Raw genomic sequence first — 13,930 nt, forward strand, 5'->3', positions numbered from 1 at the left:
CCTCAAAGTGGTTTCTTCAGCATACACTAGCATCTTCTCCACCTCTGTGAGCCTCCCTTTTACACAAACTTTACAAGTTCATCCGAATTTATTTAAAAAGGAAAATGACCTCTATCACTTTCCTTCCAATTCCCTTCCTCTACAGTCAGGGAGTCAGTAAAGACTGACACATTCCAAGCACACACTGCTAACCATAAATGAGTGACAAGCAATGTACTATTGTCCATAAGATCCCTTGAGCTTAATGTAAGAAATAACATATCCTTTCCTCTCCTTCTGTAGTTCCTTAAGGAAAAAAAAAGACTGAAGAACCATTTGTATCAACAGAACATGGCAGACAGATTCCTGATTATGTTTGTCCCCCCTTCTCTTCTTCTGGATCCTTCTTACAATTAAAATAAAAAACATATTTGTGCAGTAAAAAACTATACTTACTTCAGACCTGGGAGATCCTTAACACTTGCTGTAATCTCTGCAGCTTCAGGAACAAGTTTTTCTACTAGTTCTAGAGGTCCCCAAAATGACTTATTTTGCCCAAGAAAAGTCTTTTTGGCTAGAAAAGGAAAAGGTATAAAATTAGTCCATTAAGCCTCTGTTGACTATCTGCATTCTCAAACAAGGTCAGAAACGAATGAACAGTTGACAGAAAGATTCTACTGGGCAAGTACAACAGGTTACTTTTTAAGAACGAGTGTGGCGATTACTGGCATCATTCAAATAAAGCAACAGGAGCTTGAGATGGATGCCAGAAATAATTTTATACATCCCAGATACTGCAAAACAACATCCAGTGATAACCAACAACTGAGATTCAGTGCTAGTGGCAAAGGCTGCTCTCACTGTCCAAGTTACACATTGCATGCACAGTAATTTTCCCTCACTGTCCATCACATTACATGGAAGAGAATTGCATCACTTTGAATCCACTCTTTTGCCGCAGTTTCCAGGGGCTTCTCTGTACATCCTTTCCTCCTTCAGGAAAGGTTTTAATAACCCCTACATTTTAACACTGGAAATTAATTTGCTTCTTCCATAGTTTTAATGCTACTTTGCAGCAGCTGTAAGGAAACTGAAAACTCAGTTAACTTAAAACCTGCAGTAGGGACACCAGCAAACATATAAACCAAGCTGAGGAGTATGAACACTTCTCCCTTGCACAATGTTACCTTACCCAGCACAGGAATCGCTTTATCAGCGCGTAATGCTGAACTCAACCACTAAAGCAGCACCGCAAGATGTATGTACAGGTGCTGAGAGGGAGTTTAATATCCCCTGCTTTTCATCCCAAGCTACTATCAATCAAGGACAGCAAATCAAGAGAAGTAGCATGATACCGGGCAGTTTAAGTTGTGACTCCAAATTGTAGATATAAATATATGCTCTGCCTGCCATTTTAAAAAGCAGCTTACATGACAGCTGCACACAGCCCAAATCCTCAATTTTGAGAGAACTGAGAAACAATCTCAGCACTACATCCCCACTTCCAGCAAGAGGACCATTGCCCCTCTGAACCGTGAAGACATGCAAAAAAAAAAGCGGAGTCATGATCTTGCTGAGGAGACAATTTTATTCCTGATGACTTACTCATATTTGAGTCACATCTGCAATGCTGTTATAACAAGCGACAAGCAACACCAACAACTGAACTTTTCACCTGCGGTATTACATCTTCAGCAGACATTTTCTTCTTTCTGTCAAGTCACCTGTGATCATAACAGACATCCTGCTCTCTTTAGCCTGCTGTTGAATACCAAACCAGACCCTAAAACGAGATTGCTCTTTCTCGCTCCTATGCTATGACCAACAGCCTGGGAGGACTCCTCTCAAGGAAGGTTACCTTTCAAGCCATGTTTAAGGCAATGTTCCATCACAACGAAGAACTGCTGAAGAGGTGCATAGTCAGAGTCCAGCGTCCTGCCCAGATTAAGTGCAGATTCGATCAACCCCTTGATACTCAGTTTTGCCATGTTCATCAGGTTCATGCGTTCATTAGCCATGAGATAATTAGGATCTACAGAAAATAGAAGAAAAATACTGTTGAATAACAGAAGTTATTTTCAGTACAATAAGATAGATATCCCATCTCCCTCTTTTTGTCCCCCAGCTTGAAGATGTTTTTAATGGCAGTAACAGTTTGATGAGAGGTGCTCTCTGCAGGTCTTTTCTTGAGAAAAATCAAAATTAACTTGCACTTTATGATGAAAGCCATACTGACGTGGGAGTAAGTGATATATTAAGGGTTTCCTCAATACTTTCACTACAAAATCCTTAATTTTTGAAGAAATCACAGTTTGAAGGCAGATGATAACATTGTGCTTTCCATCTTGACAAGGTGTTACTGAATGTTACGGCTGTCACTTGCTCTAGCTCAAATCCCCAGCTATATCCATCAGCTACAATCCAGTAAGAACTCTGCAGCGGTGATTTTTTCTTCAACCTACAGCCAACCATGAATCGTCTCACACTTAATCCATCAATGTTCCTCTCTATCAAGTTTTGCATCTTTTGTGACTTTTTTTTTTTTTAATTTGGGTGTAACAGAGCTAATTCACCTTGCCTACAGGCCTCCTGCCCCCCGACCTGTCTCTGGCACAGCACAACATGCCAATGCCAACACAAAATGCCTCTTTTCCCAAACACCTTCCTTTCCAACACCTCAAGAAACAAACTTTTTCACAGCATTACTGTCCTGTAACCAGAGTGAAATTGTCATACGTCCACAATACAGCTTGCTCAAACTTTAGGCCTGGAGACACACAGTAACAGAGACAAATCCTTGCTGTTAAAATACAGAGTTGCATCAGCTGCAAGTCTTCTGTTTGCCTCTGCTCCACCTGCAATCTCATACCCAATTTTTGAGCTCAGGTTCCTCAGCACAAGCAGCAGTTCCATCCTTGTAAGGCCCATTTATTCTAGGGTGCTGTAGACAGCCACAGACCTTTGAACACTGATTTACCACCTCCACCAGTGAGTTTATTACACCTAGCAGAAAAAAGGTGACCACAGAGCATCTAAGACTGGATGCATACCCAGTGCTTAGATATGTCATCCACTGTACTAACAAAACGTGCTTGTGCTCAGCAAGCAACTAAAATACCCGAGACTGAAATCCGTGAAGGATTTCAGGAAGAACTGTATTTCTGTTGCAGGGAACGCAGAGAAAAGCATGGCTAAGTTTGATGGAAGGAGCCATGAAGATAACTACAAACCTAAGCAGTGGAAAAATTGACATGGCTGTTGCTGCTATCACCCAGCACTACCACTTACACCCATAAAGTGACTCTCGCTGCCACTGGGGGGGTTCTCAAGCTCTTTTTGGCTGCTCAGAGATTCCCTCTCCTCAACACTCAGACAGCTTAGACAGGTTCCCATGTCTCTCTTGCCTTGAAACATCCGTCATTGTTGAGGAAGAGATGCAACCCCCATCCTCAGTGGATCTACTCCCCACGTAAGCTCTTGCAGAAGCCTGGCTTTGTCTTCAGCACATTTGCCACTGACTAGACATCAAACCTCTGCCAGACACGTAGACTTGAGCTGTCTGGGTTTGTAACAGCTCCCATATCCTGCTGTCCATAGCAATGCGAGGGATGATTTCTCATAATCTAAGATGTAACAACCTAGCCAAAAGGGGTATGTTTTTCTCAGACTACTGCCGTCTCCTGTAGCACCTGTTCTGCTGATGAAAGGCATCATCGTGCTTCATCACGGCGCCGATACTGATGAGCCCAGTTGCTCATGTGTGGGTGACTACAGCCTCCTTGTCATCTCAAACATCCTACCATTGCAACGAGGCATCTTGTCAGTACCCACCATCCAGAAACAAAGCAAGGAGCAAAACTTCACAGAACTATTAGAAATTAGAAATCACATCGATCCTGCTTTCAATTTTGGCCACATCATGCAGGTTGAAAAGCACTATAGGCCCAACTGCCCTTAGCTGATACGAGCAATATTTAATTTTAATGCCCTATGACTGAATACAAAATAAGCAACAAGAGCAGCAGCTGCTACTGCGTGATTGAGACTTCCTATGCCAGACAAAGGAGGCAGTGAAAGGCACCTCGGGGCTAGGAGAGGAAAAGCAACTACTCAAGCACAGACAACCATCCCCAATCAAAGAACCAGAGAAGTTATACAAGGGGATCAAAAGAGACTATTTGTGAAACCTAGGAGCCACCAAAACCTGGGAACAAGCCGAATCTGCCTCTGAAGCATTCCACACTCAGGTTCCCACGGCTCCAAAGCTAGCTGGCACTCCATGTGGTAATGTCTGGGTATTGCTGCTTAGTTTTGCATGGCCCGTCTGCTAGCGGATGGGCTGCTTTTATCAGGGATGCTGATGGCCCAAGAAATACTCAGACCTAGCTCTGTGGCAATTGAGCTAGCAACAGTTGAGTAGCCCCTGTTAATGTTAAGGGGTGTGAAAAAATCCACAGTCCAGGGAGAGGGACCCATCAGGGCAGCTGCCACCACTCAAACGTGGTACCACAACTGCTTTTGTTTAGTCTCTTCAAGTGTGTTAGGACAAGGCCTCTCTCTTCTCCCTTTTCTTCTCCAGGATCAAGCAGCACCCGAAGCTGTCTTCTCTAAATTTCACTGGAACCATCCTGGTAGGTCCTGCACAGAGCAGCTCAAGCAGTGAAGCCATCCAACAGAGAAGGAGAGCATGGAGCCAGTGCTAAGCAATGCCAACTGAAATCGCCATTGATTGACAGCCACGCATCTAATTTCACTCCAGGCCACATCTGCTGCCACAGAAGAGTGTCTTCTTTTTCAGAGAAGCACCAGACAAGTTCAGCTGTTCCTGTGTCTCCACCCAGTCTTCTACTGCTGAGGGACAGAGCGATCAAGACTCCTGGCGAGTTATGTTTTTAACTCTACACTCTTCAAGCACTGATTGTCTTGGCTCCCAGCTTATAAGAAGTCAGGGACGAGGCATTTGCAACTTATTTTCACCGTTTAGGTAACTTAAACTATTCATTTAGCAACAGAATTCTTGCAGGAGCATTGGACTGTAGAAAGATGTAATTTAGTGGGTGAATTTTATTGCTTTTGCAGAACTACTATTATTTTAAACTGATAGATTTGGCACTTAAATTGAGCAGAATACCTGTTTTATGATTTGCAATCCATTTTATGATTTGCTATGTAGCTAAGAGAACAGTCATCATTACTAGAAACGCTGGCCCAGGAAAACAAAAAAATCAGATGTAATATAACACCAAATTGATTGCAAAAACATAATTTTTGTACATGCAGTTAAAAATACATTCAGCACTCCCAAGTATTCCCTTCCGTGCACTTCTGGATGATGCTAACGAATGCCACCTCTGACTATATCCATCACAGTTGGCTTCTAAGAGCACACGACTGTCACTACAGCATTTGCTTCTACCACAGTGGGCTGTAGGCACAAAATTATGTTTTGCTTTGGTTCCATGGTTCAAAGCCCATTCAGAACCACCTCATCTACAAAGAAACAGCCAGCTCCCTCCCACAGTACTTCTGGTATAGTTTTACTCCATCTACGGCAGACTAGACTTAAACCTTGTCAATAATCACAGCTTCTAGTTCTTCTTTCCTATCAGGGAAACAGCAAGATACAGGAAGATGGAGAGAGCTTCTATCCTTTCTTACCAACATTTTTCCTTCACTGGCCAAGGCGTGCCTGTAAGTAATGGAGCCCTGCTGCATTACCGAGCTGCGGGAGCGACTCTTCGATCGCATCAGTAGCGGGGCAGGCATCCAAAGCGATTCTGCTCAAGTGGCAAATCAATGGCTAATGCAAAATTAAAGAAACCTTACAAGATACATACACAGAAAACGTTACTTAGGCTATGGCTATCAGCTTATTTGAATTAGGATCGATTCCAACTACACTGTTCAGAATTCAGGTGCTATTCCACTGTACACTCACAGGAAACCATAGACATTTCTTCCAGTATCAAGTTGCTGCCTCATGCAGACCTACGCTAAGGTCAAGGGTATGCTATGTTTTTTGAGGCAAGATGCATGGTTTTCCATGAGTCAGAGGTCTGTGACTGCCGTGTATCAACTGGCGTCAATGCGACACTAATTAAAAAAGAAAAAAATGGATATGGATATGTGTATGAAGCACGTTCAAGGTAACTACGTTCTTTCAACACCTTTAAAGGATAAGAGCTAATGGAGATGCGAGCTGATGAAAGCACTTAGTTAAAGAAGGGAAAGCTGGGCTACATATTTAAGACTAAAACACAGTCACAGTCTAAAGAACTATAATACCATATCACTGAAAAATGTTTTAATCACATTGACTAATTAAAGGCAGCTTCTTCATTAGTCTGTTGTGAATGATGGTGCTCTGTGTATGCATCTTACCCAAGATTTTCATCCTGTAAATAAATCAACTGTCATATGGTATAAAAGTGCATAAAATCCCAAAGACTTATTCCAAAAATAAAATCCTAAATAACGTATACCCTTGTTTGTAATGTTGCAACATACACAACATTGAATTTGAGTCTAAAAGTGCAGGGCAAGCAAGTAAAAATGACTTTCATACACTAAGGCTGTCCAGGCAGCTTCAAGTCAACCCAGCCATTTTCTGCTCTGACAACCTGAACCTGACATCAAGCTGAGATTCTCACTTCATGCCAATACCTTCTCCAACTTTCTCTCTCTGCCATTAACTGCAGAAAGCTCAACCTGTGTTGACCATAAATGTCATGTTGTGGACTTTAAGAGTAAAGCCTTGGTCCTTACACTTGGCCTTTCAATGTGGTCTGGATTTCAATTCAAGTAATCTGAAATTCTCCAGACAATTTTGCTATTTAAAAATTGTAGCTTCTACAGAACAGACCTAGCCGTGACCACGCAGTGGTCATGACTGCACTGGGCTTGCATCCCATTAAAATGGCAGGTATTAAATACTCTGCTCATCCTACTGTTTCCCTAAAACACTAAACTCTCAGGTTTTTGAAGATGTGTAACTCTGCCATAATCATTCACATGCAAACTGCATGAAAAGCAAAGCATTCCTGAGAAGCTTCCAGGAAAAAAAAAAAAAAAAAAAAAACCTTTCAAAAGCATCCAAGAACCTCAGGAACCCCATCATTTTTTAGAAGGTAAAATATATAACTAGGAACATAAAAATTCAAGGGAAAAGTCAATGCAATATTGGATCTCAAAAGATTAAGCCGTGACTGTGCTTCTAGGGACTTCCCTCCTAGCGACAATAAATTTTATCACTCCTCATACTAAATTCCTGTAACAGATTTAAGAAGAAAATAAAGCCAGAACTTTGATCAAACGCAGGGACTCATGAAATACTCCAAGTGTGAACATGTCTGCTCAAAGTAGTGCCTATTGATTAGCAAGGTTGTCCACACACTGAACCCATTTTAAAAGTCAAGAATCCAAATTTCCAGCAATCTGAAATTTATAAAGGCTACTGCTGTGCACAGCAGAGGAACAACAACTTGTGAGCAGTTCATGCTGCACACAGATTAACTGAGATACATGGTAATGATGAAGCACTGGCTTGCACAGCAAACCAGCCAGCACTGAGTTTCAGTTAAGCAAATTCACATTAGGAAAGACATTAGTTCTAGCTGCTCAGGCTCTGAAATCAAAAACACATGTATAATTTGAAATAAATGCAAATGAAATAAATTTGAAGCAAATCCCTAGATAAATTAAGGGCTTGAAATGACTTTTTCCCTGCCTCTGTTCTGCCACACTACATGATGCAGAAGGTGAGAAAACTCCTCTCAAAAAGCTGAAGCTGTCCCTCTGCATATTACTGACAGGGAGTCAAATAACCTCCCTTGCCACGAGCCTGAGGACATCAGAAATTGCCATCCTTGTGGTCAAAGCCGCAGAGGATACAAGCACCTACCTACAAGCCAGCTGCCCCATGGCAGGGCCTGGCACCCGAATTCAGGCTGACAGCAGGGGCCTGTGCTAACAGACTGACTTATGGTCAAGGTAACCACGCCGTGGTCGTCTCCTCTTTGCCACCCCAGCTTTAGTGGCAGCTGTTTCCAGCTGAATGGCTTGCACAGTGAGCTGGGGGCCAGGGGAGTACCTGCAACCTGAGCTGTTTGCTTTTGGCATCCGATGCAGAGTCCTTCAGTCCCGATGGACAAATAAGTTCAAGCAAGCTCAGGCTACTTCAGTGCTGCAAAAGCAAACAGGAGTTGAGCATCCGTGTGTATCTTTTAAGCTTCTATCTCAGCTGGAGCTTTCCTGACACTCCCTCATATCCAAAGTCCTCATCTGCCTTCTAGCAGCACACTTCCCTGCCTACCACAGCCAAGAAGAGGTGATACACACTTTTTGCTTATCGCCAACTCACTCCCTCAGAGGTAAGCAGCAATTAAAATAAAAATGAATGAACGCTCACAAATGAAAAGTAGAGGCATGTCTGTTTCTACAGAAAAATGTTTTACTCTAATTTTTTGCTTCTGTATTCCAAACTCAGTCTGCCTACTCTAAGGGACTGTGGATAAACTGGAAAGGAGCTGTACTAACACCACATTACAAACACGCATCTCATTTCCTGAGAGAAGCAGCATTTTTATAGAGTTTCAATGGTTGCCTCATTTGTTCTTGCCATTACGCTCTTCATCTTCGCCTCGAGGGGGAAGGCACACTCTATTACCAGGGAGGACAAGTTCCCAACAAGTAAGCATACAAGAGTTTCAGCAAAAACAGAATAGGGTGGTAGGCACGGGAAACAGATGCAAGGGAAAACAGACAGGTCAGACATTTCAAATGTATCTTTGAAATACATTTCATCACCATCCCACAAAAATAAGTGCAAAAAAACCTGGACAATGCTTTACAGAAGAAAAGAATCAACCCCTTTTCTTCCTTAAAGACTACCTCGGAAATCTCTCGGCTGGCGCTGCTGGGGCAGAATTAGCTGCTGTGTCGGGAGAGAGCACATCTCCCAGGGCTGAGGAAAGCTGGCTGTGTCCACCAGGCAGAAGCCCAAGCACATAACCAAGCACAACAGTTAGGGAAAGCAGCAGCCACAGAAGCTGACCAGCAAGCCCTCCACGTAGTTAATACATCAGAACAATTTCTTGCGCACAACACACCCTCTTTAGAAAAATTTATACCATTTCAACTTCCAAACATAAATAAAAATGTATTTTTGCTATGTCATGGTTGCTCTTGCTTTTTTCTTCAGCCAGAAATATGCTTCAAATTCCTTGCATGGGAAGGTTTTTTTCTAGCAAGTCTCATACCTGCTGCATTGTTTTGCCCCCGTATTTATCAGTTATTACTCTGGTAATATTTACTACATATTTTAAGACAGATGTACCCTTCATCGCTCAGACTTGACCTTCTGTTTAGAACCCTGAGTCTATCATATAATCACGCTTCACTTGCTTTTACCATTTTGCTTTGCCAAGTTTAGGTTTAAATTGCTTATCTGTACTATAAAGCAACAAATGAAGTTTCTGATTAAGATTCTTCCAGTGAGAATGAGACCAAAACTGAACAAAGCACTGGTAAGAAAAAAAAGCCATTGTGTTGGCTCAACTCACAAATTGGCAAAAGGAGCCAAAACACATCTGCTGGTTTTATTCCTTCATGGTTATCAATACAGGAATAACAGGACTTGTGTTCTCAAGACTTCCACATTTCAACAGCCCTAGTGTTGGCTTCCAATTTGAGATCACCATTTTTAAAGAATTTGGCCTTTCAAATGTATATGCCCCTAATCATATTTTTACATTGTATTTTATATTCTTGCAAATGATGAACGCAAACTTCTCAGCCTCAAGAGGAAAATGCTCTTGTCTCTAGAAGGCACGTCCACCTTCTGTGCTGCAAGCACTTCCATCCCAGCCATGCACAGCTGTTTTTAGTAAGACTACAAGTTTACTTCAGTGCATACTGAACTGGGATTCACGTATTTCACGCCTGCCCCGCTTTAAGAATCAAGCGGTGCAATACTAAAAATTCTCATTTAGTACAAGTTTTAATCAAAATTTGCAAAACAAGTTTTAGAGTCATTTTTGCCAAGTCTTGACTTGATAAATAGAAATAAGTACCTCAGAAAAACTGAAACTTTGGGGTTATTTCTGAAACCTTATTTAAAATTTAGCTTCTACATATTGCTGGATCTTTTATATCAGGCTCAGGAAAACAATCATCCCAGAATCTATTTAATGTAAGAAAACTAGACCCTCTTTGTTCACTTTTTCTACTTTCACTGCAAGGCTCAAAATTAGTAGCAGGTTTTTTTCTTCCCCGCCCCCCCCTTTTTTTTTTTAAAAAAAAAAAGAAACATTGATAGAGTATCCCCATATTTTCTAAAAGAGATCAGTTAGAATTTAGAAACCAAAATTGATCATGCAGAACCCATGAAGGCATTGGTAAAATTTAGCAGAAAAGCCTTCACAATACCCATTTTAAAGGTAAATTAATACAATTGAAGGAGTAATACATAAATGAGAGTGATCAAAGGCATTGTCTTTAACACGCTAACAGCAGAAACCAAACATCCATCCACAGTGCAACGAGTACAGCACGTTCTGGCTGTGAACCTGGCGCAACCAGACAAGCACGTTCAGAAAGCCAAAGCCATTAGCACTGGAAAGGAGAACCGTATTTTGCACTCAGGCTCTAAAACATAAGTCAAAAGCCAATCATTAGTGGAAATAATAGCTGAAAGATGTTGGTGTGGCACGCACCTTCAGTATCATCACGCAATTGCTCCACCACATCTGTCAAATCCTCCCAAGAGTCTTTGCAAACAGCAAAAAGAAAGGAAAAGAAAGAAAATGTCATGCAAGCCAAGATCTAAAGGAAAGATTCAAAATCAAGGTACAAGGGAAGGATAACTGAAAGGGAGATTCGCATAATACAAGACTCAATTCATATTGGCAAGGAACTTGCAAGTCAAAAGGGTTTGTTAGTCTGCACAAAGCAATACAGCAAAGCTTATTTTTTCCTCCTTTAGGGGCAAATTAAGGTAAGCTTTAATAAAGCTTGAGAAACTCTGTTGCTTTTTTTGCATTAAGACAATCAATATTTTAGTAAAGCACATCCTAAAAAGAAAAGCAAGAAATACGTTATTTTGTTTGTAAGACCAAAGCACTAAACGTTTGGTGTTTACGCAACGTCAGCATTTGTTTCAATTCCCTCCTACCCAGCCCCCAAAAGAACCCCCAAAATAACAGGGAAATGCAACTATACATGAAAATCAAGCATGACAAGCTTTGCACATTTCAGGCAAATTACATACTGAGGACTTTTTGAATAGGCTTCGATGAAGGTCTAACTCTGTTACAACCATCGATTCAAAAGAAAAACAGTGTAGAGGTGATCCAGCTGAGCCTGGACTCGGGTCACAGGTTTCACGTCGTCGTTCTGATGTTGATTCACTAAGACCTCAACCAGAAAACACTTTTCTCCTCGCTGGGAGCCTGCAGAGGGCTGGCAGGCACGGGGAGGAGGTAGGTATCCTGGCAGAGGAGCAGGCAGGACAGGGAAAACTCGTTTCAGCACGCCCACTAATTCCCTGGGTTTGAACCCACAAAACAAAGCCTGATGAAGCCCCGGATGGTCTGTGCCCCGTGTGATTTTCAGCTCCCTACTTACATGCCCGCTGTCCCCAGCACTGATTTGCAGCCCGCTGAAGCACAGGGAAGGCTCTGTTCCCCTTCACACGCCAGCCGTGCCAGAGTCCTGAGCAAAGTTCACATACTGCTAGGACCTCCTCCCTCCCACGGAAAAGTTACCGCCAGCCTCCTCCTGCCCTGGGACCCAGCGCTGGCTAACAAACGGCACATTCATGCTGGCTGCATTTGAAGAAAAAAATATAAATACCACTATGACCAGTAATTCAGCTGATCCCCAAAAGCTTCTTACGCTGCAATAGCCACAGTCACCGTATCCTTACAAACGGTTTTATTCCAGTAGATGTTTTTTAGAAATCAGTTTTCTCCATAAAGCATAAATTCACTTCCTCCCCTATGGCTGAGCGTTACTGCAACAACGACAACGGTAGAACACCACCACTCGCTGTGTCTTACCCATGTCCTGACTGAACTGACCAACCGCTTTGGATTCAGCGGGGATTTTCTCCCATCCTAGTTCTGGGTGAGCAGAGAGGGAGGATGAGAGCAATCAAATCAGACCTACCTACCTCCGCTCCCCAGGTGCGGCTGGGAGTTTCGCTTGAGAAATCCCCTGCAGCAGCAAGGCACCTGCAATTGCCCTGCAGCAGCAAGGCACCGATAATGTCCCCCCCCCGCCTCCCGCACCTGCTTCCGCTCCACGCATGGCTTTTGGTCGTTTATTACAGGTGTTAATGTAGTCCCAAAGGCTTCCCAGAGTTCAAAGTTAACGTAAACTTTCCCTAGCTTAGTGCAGCAGTGGACGGACATTTCTCTTGCACTTTTCTGGACTCCACTGCACTTGCTCCTCGGAGTGCCATGCCCCCCCCCCCCCTTTTTTTTTTTTTAAGTACATATAATGCAGATACTAGTGTGCTTCGAGTATTCAGTATCTGGGGAAAACGCTTTTCATAACACATCTACACAAACAAGTTAATACAGCTAGCATTTTCTACCTGTATTTCTAGGTATTTCTAAAATTAAATGAGGCCAAAATCTAGCTGCTCATACAACCATTTATTTAATAGCATTTTCCACCACGCACAAAGATCAGAACCAGATTCTAATCGTCCCATAATCCCTACCTGCACACTGAGATCAAGGACAAACATCCCCAGCGAATGGTCTCTCACCAAATACTGAGGGCTTTTTTCTTTATCTGAAGTGTAAACAGTGAGGAAGATCTCATAATCAAAAAATAAAAAATAAAAAATCTATACATGCACTGCATGGGCCACGCATAAGCCAAATATTTAACATCTCTACTCCTCTAAACCTGTCTTTGCTCTGCTCTGTATCCAGACACCACCCTGGTCCTCCATCTTACTAAGACAGCTGTTAGCAAAGGGCACGGAGGCTTGCACACTGAAAACACGGGTTTTGAGCTCTCATCGCTTGGAATTATTCTTAACCAACATGGGAAATAACTGAACTATGTCCGGTCAGCAAATTCCAAGCAGTCCAATCCCCCTCCACCATCACATTGGGGCTCAATGTTTCACAGAAAGGTGCAAGAAACCTTCCAGCTGAGCTGGCTACATCTGGACCATTGCCACCTAATTCACATTAAAAGACGAAGGGTGGTTTTTTGTTTGTTTGTTTTGTTTTTAATTTAAACCCTTACCAAGTAGTCCACGTAAAGCTTGCAAACAAGTGTCCAGTGCAGTCTCAAATATTTTATCCTATCATATCCCTGCAGGCAATAATCTCAGCCTCTTTCTAATGAGAAATGCTCGTGAGAATTGCATGAATTTACATTGGCACTGAGGGACTACGGGACCCGTACAGATTTAGAGGAAAAGGAACACATTTAATTAGCACCTCCTTTCATATTTTTTGTTCATTTCCTTGTGCATCTAGCAGAGGGTTTGCATACATTTCATCTCCTCTTTTACACTGCACAGCTTTCTCTACTTGTTTGGAATTTTCCCCTAACAAGACTGGGGAAAAAATTCTTCTTAAGACACAAAATGGTAACAAAGAACTGCAAATAGATAGTTTCCACGGTCCTCCTCACAGTAAATCCAAGACAAATTCAATACCTTTGATTTTTCTGCAAAAATGATAGCAATAACGTATCAGTTATAACTGACATACACCACATTTAGAAAACAGGCTGACCAAGACTACGTCTCCGTCGAAGAGCTGCCTCATTCCAGCCAGACTCTCAGGAAGATTAGCATTACGGAATAGAGTGTTACGCTGGAATAAATACACAGCCCTGCTCTTTACAAAGGTACAAAGGAACCAAAGCACTTTTATGATTAACATATTAATCATGAGAAACCCATCCATTATTTTAGCAATAAAGT

General features: G+C 42.2%; 1 protein-coding gene across 4 annotated transcripts in view; it reads right to left on the bottom strand.

Annotated features, from left to right (window-relative positions):
- Positions 1-13,930, bottom strand: part of RUFY3 (RUN and FYVE domain containing 3) — a 55,915-nt gene that overhangs the window by 24,183 nt on the left and 17,802 nt on the right. For all 4 annotated transcript variants that reach the window (XR_007708175.1, XM_035552898.2, XM_035552983.2 and 1 more), the window contains exons 2-3: positions 1,838-2,011; positions 436-553 (exon numbers count right to left, since the gene is read on the bottom strand). Coding sequence is in view for 3 of the 4 variants with exons in the window: in XM_035552898.2 (XP_035408791.1) it covers positions 436-553; positions 1,838-2,011 (292 nt within the window). In the remaining variant the exon portion in view is untranslated. The remainder of the gene's footprint in view (positions 1-435; positions 554-1,837; positions 2,012-13,930) is intronic.

This window comes from Cygnus atratus, chromosome 4, assembly GCF_013377495.2.
Source record: "Cygnus atratus isolate AKBS03 ecotype Queensland, Australia chromosome 4, CAtr_DNAZoo_HiC_assembly, whole genome shotgun sequence".
Lineage (NCBI taxonomy): Eukaryota > Metazoa > Chordata > Aves > Anseriformes > Anatidae > Cygnus > Cygnus atratus.